We start from the raw sequence: 10655 nt of genomic DNA, 5'->3' as shown, positions 1-10655 counted from the left end.
CTCATTCAAGAGGTTCAAAAAACAACATTCATTGTCCAATTTGACACGCCAGGCTGAACATCGCAGATAATGACTAGGTCTGAGTTTCTTAATATGTAGGCAAAACGAACAAACCTCAAGACTCGACTGAGTAAGACCAAGACCAAGATCAAGACCAAAAGTACGACCAAATAAAACAAAACCTGCAAAGCTCGGGGAAATGCATGATTTATGTGTAATATTTTTGCAGTCGTGCTACTGAAGCAATTATTTCATATTTGCGGAAAAATTGTCCCATGTCTTGAAATGACCATTACATCCGCCACTTTACGCATTTAAGCATAAAGATGATAATTAATAACAAATTTAAAAAGAAAAAACGTAATTTTTTCATATGCATATTAAGTTTTATTATGTCTTAGGTCTATTGAATGTTAAAAACTCATATCGGTAATTAAAAAAGGATTTTAAATACAATGTAGTTTACTATACTTTTACATCGTAAAGAAGGCTGAGATCATTTGTTATTTAATTTTTCAATTTACTCCGTAAAATAGAAGATACAATGAAGAAAAACTGTTGCGTATTGGATATACATCAAGAATTAATTATTCTTCAAAATTTGATTCACATTAATTTATAAACTATTAGAAACCTTCATTTCTCTTGAACATTTCCATAATTGTTTTTTTTTTTTATTGTTACGTGGCGAGCGAGGCCGGGGAAATTCGGATACGACTTGGGTGATTTTACCTCGAATGCCTGCATAACGGATTTATTGCGGTTTAAGGTAAAGTGAAACACGTTGAGCAACTTGATCGACGTCGATAAAGATTTTTCTAAATGCCTACGTTGCCGGCGTTCATTTTTATATTCACAGCTGGGTCGAATTATATTGGGTATTGTACCAAATGGCATACTTCACCTGTCGTTTTCGTACAATAAATATCAAGAAATCAAAGTAAAACTCCAGAAATCCTCTGAATTCATGCTTTCTGAGGCCCTAATTGACTGCAGAGGGACCCCCTGCGCCATCTGTGATTTCCAGGTCAATTAAATTTTCACTCCGAGACCTCGTATTACCATTGTTTTAGCATAGAAACGCATACAATACTTTTTTTACCTTTATCTCGTTCAAATGCGAGTTTATAGATTACCAGAGTGTTCTAAATTGTCGTAAAATTGTCCTGACCCTTTCGTTTCTTATATCGGAGCCTTCGATAATTGTATATTGATTGAAATATGAGAGCTCGATGCCATTTTGGTTCTGGTCTGGGCTAAGTTAAAAAACTTTTTCCAAAAATCCAAATTTTGAATGTGTCAGGACAATTTTTAGATGATCAGGAGTGATGGGTCAAAGTTTCGGACAGTTTGGTCTAATATCCTTAAAAAATAGTGTTGTATTCAAATCGACGGATTTGAAGGGGGTTTCACTTCACCTTAAGAACACGAAAAGTGCAAACAACAGTAACGATTACTGTGTATTTTAAATTGTTTTTATATTCGTTTAAAAGACGCCAGAACGATAGCAACGAAAGATGGCAGTTACTAGGTAATTTCCTTGCATCTTGAGTTCCACCCTTTGCAGTGACATTTGGCATCCCATTCTTTTTAGATCCATAATACAGGAATATAAAAACATACGTTACAAACAAAATTTATTTTGCACTAGAAAAGACGATTTTATTTTCTTATCCACTTAAAATTACATGGAATAGATACTAGCAGGAAATGCATGAGTCTTTTGTGTAAGACTGGTATTTTAACGTAACATTGTCACGTAATTTAATGTTAATAGGAGTATTTACTCAATAGGCACTTAATTTACTATAGCCTATATGTGTATGTAAATAACTAAATATTAAAGTGATTAAGTAAAGTGACCAATCTATGACATTTCAATGTAGTATCGACTTTGTACTTACTCGTCACTCATTTCAGATTAACCAATTCCTGAAACGAATGGGCGAGTTTTCTTTTTAAATATGATAAAGAAAAGTTTCCTCGGAGTAAACCTAAATATAATTATACATAACTATTCTAGATCAATTATCATAAGTTCGGGTGATTCGCTTGTACTACTGATAGTATTGTGCGAACCAATTTGGGACTTTTGAGTTGCGGCATTACCAGTAGCCAGTTTTTTGTTTGAACTTTGCGATGGATTACTATCGTCATCCTCATCATCGGTATCAGATATGAGATCGATAATCACTGCACGTTTCTTTTCCTTCATGGTCGGTGCCGATGGATTGGTTTCATCTAAAAAAGAAATGCATAACGTGATAAGGTTATACCACCACACCAAGAAATTCTTGACGATGCCTACTAGGAAAAAAATAAAAGGATACTAATTAAAATTCTCTATTGTAAATATCATTTCCTTTTAAATAGTTGTTATGGTTGAGTTCATAAATTAATGTCTAAGTTGGTAGGAAATTAATACAAGTTACATTAATAAGTGTATTAAATAAAACATTTAAAACGCTTGTTAACACACATACAATAAACCTGTTTACATTCTTAAAACGTTGAACTTCATTTTAAAGCAATTAATTAATTAGGCCTACTTCATTTTAAATAAGTTCCAACATTTGTTAAATCCACCACTGTTTTAAAGACGCTTACCACTTTAGTGATATACAGTGACTTACGGGGACGATTGGGATCGTATTTTCTGAGCCAGTCGAGTCATTCAATGGCTTGTTTAAAAATAAAGAATTTACGTATGTTTAAACGCGATGCGTGAGTCCTATGTGTACAGAGGGAAGCACACATTTTTTTTTACCGTCTCTAAACACCACCCATTACGCATTGCATCTCACTAATCCAAACAAAAAAGTATATTTTGGTTACCTCCCACCAAATTCGATGTTCGATGCTAATGCCATCTAGCGGTTGAAGTCATTGTCCCCATTTTGGTGGTAAACATCGTTAAAACAAATGTTAGTGAAAGATAAAAGAAGTTGAAACATGTCAGATGAGTTTTGATTTGAGTAAAATTGAAAAATATGTGAAACTTTGACAGTGTCCAAAAATATACAATAAAAAAATCTGCTTTAATTTAATACCAACCAAATGTGCTTATAAAATCAGTTGTAAATGGATAAAAATAGCAAGTATACGTTTATCCAGCCTGCACTTATTTTTGTTTGTCTACGGTGACATTCTCAATAACGAAATTTCTTACGACAAGCAAATACTCAAAGATAACATTTTCTAATTCATAAATAAATATATTAGGAGTTTAAAATATGCGAACCTAACACATAAAGAGTAAACTTTGTGTTGAATTAATACAGATAGCCCCACAATAACAATCAAACTGATGAGTAAATAATCAGACGATTAGTAAAAATTAAAAATGTAGAATTTAACATTTTTAGCTCCTATAAATATTTTAGAAGTATATGGTTTTTTTGTACACGCGATAATGAATTTATTTCAATCGTAATTTATTGAACGGAGGCATTCCAAGCACTTTGAATTAATTCAGGTAAACAATCATGATAAATTAATAAACTTACAAATATCAATATCTAGTATATCAAATACGAATAATCGTCCCATACAGAACTTACCAAGATCAACTGTATCTACATCATGAGTTTTCTGTGGAGAGCTTACTTCCGACTTAGACTCAGATTTCTCCTTATCCTTTTCTTTCTTCGAGACTAAATTTTCCCATGAACCGTCTTGAAGTAATTGTACTTCGTTAACATCGGGTAACAATTTATTGGAACTTAAAACTTCTTGAAAGTACCCATCTATGACAAGATTATCATAAAAAGCTGCCTTGTCACACACCGGACAACTCCAAGTCGGTTTTCGCTCGTTCATTTGTAAAAACAAGGAGGCATCAAAACATTGCAAATGCGAACATGTAGATGCTCGACATGGGGTGCTCATTCGCATTTTTCCCAAAGGACAAGCGAGGGAAACACGCAGAGAAGTTGTTGCAATTTCACTATCCGCATCTTCATTTAATTTCTCCTTTACTGCAAGTAAAACAATTTCATCGGTCATATATGAGACCATTCAACACTTTCAGGTTGCAGTCAGTGAGCAAAATATGTTCCAGATACATCAACTGGTAAATCTACATTTATCATTACGTATGTTTTAACTTAGATAAAAATAATACTCACTCAGCCCCCTTGTATAATCCGAATGTCTAACACCTCTGCATTTTAATCGTGAAAGCAATTCTGAACTTGATAATTTTTTAACGAGGTACACAGCAATAGCATATCGCCTGCCATAATCAGCGGACCACGTGACATGGATTTGATTTCCAACGGTAGGTGATAATTTCACTAGTGGACTGATGTTGACAGGTCTGGGTGGTCTCTTTGGTTCGACTCCTGGTTTGTTGGTGGGAATTGGATTCTGATTGAAAGAAGTAATACAACTTGTAATGAAGAAACACACCGGTATAGACTAAAAAGTGTTAACCTCCTACCGGTAGAGGACATAATTTCCCATTTACTTTCACTCCAATATTGGGAGGAAAATAATCATCTTGTTCACAAGACGTTTCTTGAAGGCAGAATCTCATTTGTACCTGTGTAAAAGAAAAACTTTTATATTTTTTAGTAGAATTTGTACCTTGATTTTATAGTAATAGCAAAAGGTTCGAGTAGTTTACAAAGGTGACTACTAACAGAATCAATCAAAAACTCAACTTTACCTGAACAGTATAATCCATTTTGCTTCCAGCACGACAGTCTCGCGAACTTGCGATATCGGTGGACTGTTGAGGTGTCAAATGAAACATAAATGTGTTTTCTTGAACACGTATTGTTCCTTGGGGTACTAGACTAGACGGCTTTAGTAATTCTCCCAATAAATCAAAAAATGGTAATTTTTTAAGTCTGACATCTGGATGCACCGGATACTGATTCGGCTGTTGAATTGGCAGTGGTTGTGATAATACTTTTGTTGAAAAAGGGTATGGATTATAGGTGGAACTTGCTGAACGTTGCTAAAATGAATCACAAATGTGCACATGGTGAATTTGTGAAAGTTATAATAATATAGAAATAGGTTATATAAACAGATAAAAATAATTTACCTGGGAGGTAACATTTGAATAATTTGTCGGTTGATATACTGGGGTACTTCGAGGTGTCACTTGCGAGGGTGGTATGGACGCTTGGTGTGCAGGAGAAAGTTCCTTTGTCGCAGATATGGATGCCTGAGATTGTTGTTGTCCCATAGCTTGTGCATGGCCTTGTCTAGAAAATAATAATTATTGTATTAATTTCCTCAAAGATGCAGTTTTAAGCTCATGATTTGGAATTGCATCACTTTTCTTGAATTTAAGATAATTGTTTTGTGACGAATTAGAAATTGCATATACAATTTACGCACATGTAACATGACATCTAGGTTCATTGACAAAATGTATTAGGGTGCTCACCTTGTATAATAATTACGTGAATGCATCGTTTGATCAACTTGTGGCTCTGATGTGCCACCACTTTGACCATACATTTGGTGTGCCACTAACTGATCTGCTCTATAAACATTAATTCAGAAATATAGTACAAGTGCAATTGAAACATCAAATAAAGGTAGATAAAACTACTCACTGTATTGTTTTATATAGTTCACGAATTTTTAACTGAACCGGATGTGATCTCAGTCGCAATAGTTCTAAAGCGCGAGCTTGTAGTTCATTTTTTCTACCGGATTTATTTCTACCAGCAAATCCCAACAGCATTTGAAGTTCTGACACTCGAAAACTTAACACCATATTCTGAAAGATAAAGGACTCAAAATCACAAGACTTTAAAAATTGGCTGTAGAAATTTGTGTTAACATAATCATCATTGTTTTAATAAATTAATTAGAAATAAATAAACATGCAATTACTTAAGTGTAAATATAGTATCGATCGTTACATATGGAAAGATTTATGCCACATTTCTTAAACCATATTGAACAAGTTCAACACTTTCTTATTTCGGAATAAATGTTAAAACACTTAATAAAGTACAAGAAACTATTTTTAAACGAAAAAGCTGCAAAATTACATCCTACAATGTGATATCAAAACATATGAAGAGTTATCACGTGTTCATTACATATGTCGTAAAATGTATTCAAATGTATTTAACATTAACACATTTAAATTGCGATGCAATAGTGGCGATTGTCATTAGATACAAATCCTTAATCTTAGGGAAAATTCATTAAACCTAGAATACATAACTAAATTTAATGAAAACGTTTCACATTTTTAATTAATAACTACTTACTGTTCAATCATGGTGTAAATACATCCTGATAACTTCAGGTAAATTAACCTCAAACCAAGTAGTAGAAACGCTACATCACCGAAATTACACACGAACTAGCATTAATTTTTCGATATTTCTAATTATTAAAGAATGCCAGAGGATATAACTGAAAATGAAGTAAATGTACGGCCTTCGTAATGACCTCAATAATAATCAAAATAACACTATCCAACGCTTGTTATAATCAGTGATTTTTGAACGGACGAAAGACTTGACGTACCTCTAATTCTTCCGATTCCGCCATCTTCTTCGATGATTTCTTGTGAGAAGCCGTCTTGCTCGTTGTTTAAATAAAGTCAAGTTGAAAATCCCTCTTCCTTTCTTCGCCTGATCGTCGCTAAACCTTTCAATCTGTTGTATTTACGAATTCTTCTACTTGAAAATCCCACGAAATAACCAAAATTGACAATAGATTTTTCCCTTCCCACTCGAATTAACAAAATACTTTAAAACTCGTTGCTCTCCCCTCTTATTTTGTTATAAATATTAAATTTTCGATGCACAATACTTCTGCATTTCTACCCTCGAGTTCGTTCGAATGAATCTATTTTATGTTTACAACGAGCTTTTCATTTTGGTTTAACCAACTTGCAACAATGCATAAGTTACTTCAAAATTAAAACTCGATGTATAAATCTGTTCTAGGAAATTCAGTCTTCTAATAGATATATACTTTGCTATTCTTCGTTTAATTAGTCATGTCTTTTGAAAAGGTTTTAGAAAATTGGATTTCAGTTGTGTAGTAAACGTACGATGTGGTTTTATATTTGCTATGGTATTCCCATGGAAAAGGAATACTTAAACCAAAAACAGAAACTAACTGACTACGTTTCCATCATACTCTTCAACCCAGGACATATTGGGTCCGAATCCAATAAATCGCATGTTTCCATCGTATTGACTACGTCTTCACCGTGCTCGAAATCCAGGATTTATTGAATCCGTATCCAGTAAATCCGAATTCAAGCGTCGATCAAGACGCTGAGGATCGAATTTGTGTATTTATTAAAAAGATGGAGACATGCAATTTACTGGATCCGGATCCGATAAATTCCGGATTTAGAAGAATGATGGAGACGTGGTTATTAATAATTACGCAGAATCGATCCTGATTTACTGAATTTGGACCTAATAAATCTCGGATTTCGAGTACGGTGGAGACATAGTCACGTTCATGACTGGTTAACAACCCTAGTTAACTGAAGTTTAAGCTAGTAAACCAGGTTTAACGAATATTGTGCATTCCACCAGAGAATAAGGTTGTGTAAGAACGTGTCATTCGAGGTTTTTTACGTGAAATACACCTATCCTCCGATTTACACGGTACTTTATTTACACGATTTCATTTTTACACGGTTTTAAAATTGCCCCCTGCCCGGATCGAGAAGATCCGGGATACATAAGGTTTGTTCGCGTTGACTGCACTTTCTACACTCGAGGGTAACGAGGGTACTACACTTTTCTTGAAAAGTGCAGAAGGGTAGATATACTTTCATCGACGTCCCGAACGCCAGAAATCTCACGAAAGTCCAAGACACCGATTTAGTAGAGAGGTACGCGATTTTGAGGTTATGCGTAACGGACGATGATGAATGCGAAAATGTAATGCTTCCTCCAGTCTTCCTTCTTGAGCTGTCTTCGTTTTCTTCAAATCCTACAATTCGTTCTATTACCTTGTAATTGTAGAAGATGAAAATTCCTTTCACGAATTTCAGGTATCGAGGATCAATAAGGGTAAGAATATTATTGCAGGAGAATGAAATACAATTTAACTACAACAGGGATAAATGATAGTTTAGTTCATTCCAACCGCGATTAAGTAGTAATACATAATTATTGTAAATTGTTTCAAACATTATGTACTAAACTAAAACGCTAAATCGTTCTATACACGAAGAAGATGCATTAATAATTACTTCTGTTTATATTACGTTGAGATGTTAGCATAAATTTTGAATTTTCCTGTTTGTTGGTCTTTTCCATTTTGAAATTTGCCGCCAAATTCGCGGGCTACCCTTCTTGCCCTCGCTCGGGATCGAGGGTAGAAAGTGTAGAGAAAGTGTACACTCGGGGTAGATGCACTTGCAAAACGAACAGCGGCGTTTGCGTCCCTTCCGTCGAAACGAACGCCAAAGTGTACACTTTTCGTAAAAGTGTAGAAAGTGTAGGCAAAACGAACAAACTTATAGTTGACGAGCGTGGCAAGGGCCCGCACTAAAGTGTTGACGCGCTAAACGTCATCGCATAACATTGTTATTAATAAACGCTTAACTCAATATGAGGAGGTCTATAAATATTTTATCAAAATCAAAACACAATTGTTAATTACAGATTTCATTACCAAGACTCAGCGATCTGAAATTGTTTCTAATTCATCTAACATCGAACTTGAATCGCATGAAGTACTATCGAGTGATGAAAGTGATATCATACCAACCAGGAATGAAAGATTAATAGTGTACGAAAGTGATAACAGTAATTAAATTTTTGGTTAAATTATTTAATTTTACTTCCTGTTTCTATATGTAAAATGAATTACATACATATACCTATATATTTTTATCATTTTATGAATAGACCGTTATTTTTATGTTTTTCAAGATATATTTAGTTTTATTTTACGTTGAAATAAATGACTGAATTATGCATATTTTAGTTTGTTTTCGATTTACACGGTTTTCTAAGGACTCTATCTTCAGTGTAAATCGGGGGATAGGTGTACTTGAACAAATAGTTTGCGTAAAATCCAAGTAAAATAGCTAATAAATTACACACTATAGATGGCGATACGGTAACCTCAATTGTGAATAAACAACCCAAGAAAAAATAATATATAAAATCATATGTTATTCGATATAATTATGTATTTTTTCATATATGGTTATTTAGAATTGTACATGATGAAGATATATAGGTGTCTGATCAGTAGCGGGATTCTGCACTTCGGTATCGGTATATATGTACATACACATGTTACACCTGGCGTTATACCGGCTACGTCAAGTTATGTTTTTGGATATCACTTTCCATCTAGGTCTTATGTGTTTCATAGGGAACATTCATTATTTTTTTTATAAATTTTCATAGCTTATGAAAATGGTTTATAAAGTAGAACTTAAGGTGAAGTGAAACTCCCTTCAAATCAGTCAATTCGAATTCAACACTTTTATTTAAGGGTATTAGACCAAATTGTCCGAAACTTTGACACATCACTCCTGATCATCTAAGAATTGTCCTGACACATTCAAAATTTGGATTTTTGGAAAAAATTTTTTAACAGCCCAGACCAGAACCAAAATGGCATCGAGCTCTCATATTTCAATCAATATACAATTATCGAAGGCTCTGATATAAGAAACGAAAGGGTCAGGACAATTTTACGACAATTTAGAACACTCTGGTAATCTATAAACTCGCATTTGAACGAGATAAAGGTAAAAAAAGTATTGTATGCGTTTCTATGCTAAAACGATGGGAATACGAGGTCTCGGAGTGAAAATTTAATTGACCTGGAAATCACAGATGGCGCAGGGGGTCCCTCTGCAGTCAATTAAGGCCCCAGAAAGCATGAATCCAAAGGATTTCTGGAGTTTTACTTCGATTTCTTGGTCTTTATTGTACGGAAACGACAGATGGAGTATGCCATTTGGTACAATATCCAATATAATTCGACCCAGCTATCAATATAAAAACGAACGTCGGCAACGTAGGCATTTAGAAAAATCTTCTTTATCGTCGTCAATCAAGTTTCTCGACGTGTTTCACTTCACCTTAAACTCTGGGGCACACGCGTTGTAATTTTACCTGTATCATTTGCGGAAAAAATAAATAAGATAAATGGAGGGTAAAGTCAAAGAGGGCGACACGAGTCTCTTTCCTTACTATCAAATGTGACCAGTGTCGGTAAGCGTAGGTAAGCCACCACCGTTAACTACCTCATGGTATCACTACGAGTAAGCCGCCAGCGGCGACTGTTAGAGGGCATCACCATTTCGAGTGCGCGAGCCCTCACCAGTAGGCCTATTCTTTAACTCGTAACGACAACTGTCGTTATCGTTACGTTACCGATGGTCGTCGCTTGTTTTACCGACAGCTTAACGAATGGCGTATTCTGTAACTGCTCCTAGCAACACCCTATTGATACAAAACGAGCTAACGACATCGTTACGCTAGCGACAATGCCCTATTCGGCATAACTGTTTTCAACCAATGAAATTTCACATTCTCTTAAGATGAGTTTGTGAACACTGAAAGATACAAAGGATACAAATTAAAAATAGTGGTTCACGGTAGCGAAGTTCATAGTTTTTCAATAGCTCTTTATTAAAAAGCAGTTTGAACACTACTTAATGCAATCTTTTCTTATATTAG

At 34.5% G+C, this 10655-nt stretch overlaps 1 protein-coding gene across 3 annotated transcripts; it reads right to left on the bottom strand.

Moving 5' to 3' along the window:
• Positions 1 to 1636: 1636 nt before the first annotated feature.
• LOC105696159 (E3 SUMO-protein ligase PIAS1) lies at positions 1637 to 6838 on the bottom strand. Of its 3 annotated transcripts, XM_012418396.2 has the most exons (10): positions 6505 to 6838; positions 6243 to 6390; positions 5574 to 5740; positions 5402 to 5500; positions 5054 to 5216; positions 4670 to 4963; positions 4442 to 4543; positions 4128 to 4368; positions 3561 to 3977; positions 2015 to 2241 (listed from the first exon to the last, which is right to left on the bottom strand). In XM_012418396.2, exons 3-10 carry the CDS (start codon positions 5735 to 5737, stop codon positions 2015 to 2017), a joined length of 1707 nt encoding a protein of 568 aa, XP_012273819.1. In that variant the 5' UTR covers positions 5738 to 5740; positions 6243 to 6390; positions 6505 to 6838. The 3 variants fall into 3 exon arrangements, with proteins under 3 accessions (XP_012273818.1, XP_012273819.1, XP_012273820.1); XM_012418395.1 differs by lacking the exon at positions 6243 to 6390 and having other exon boundaries at positions 1637 to 2241; positions 6505 to 6528; XM_012418397.1 differs by lacking the exon at positions 6505 to 6838 and having other exon boundaries at positions 6243 to 6493.
• Positions 6839 to 10655: the final 3817 nt, after the last annotated feature.

The sequence above is a fragment of the Orussus abietinus genome, unplaced genomic scaffold (genome assembly GCF_000612105.2).
Source record: "Orussus abietinus isolate OABI.00-Male unplaced genomic scaffold, Oabi_2.0 scaffold978, whole genome shotgun sequence".
Taxonomy (NCBI): domain Eukaryota; kingdom Metazoa; phylum Arthropoda; class Insecta; order Hymenoptera; family Orussidae; genus Orussus; species Orussus abietinus.
Note: the sequence above shows the minus strand (reverse complement) of the source record. Positions and strands in the feature narration are given on the sequence as shown.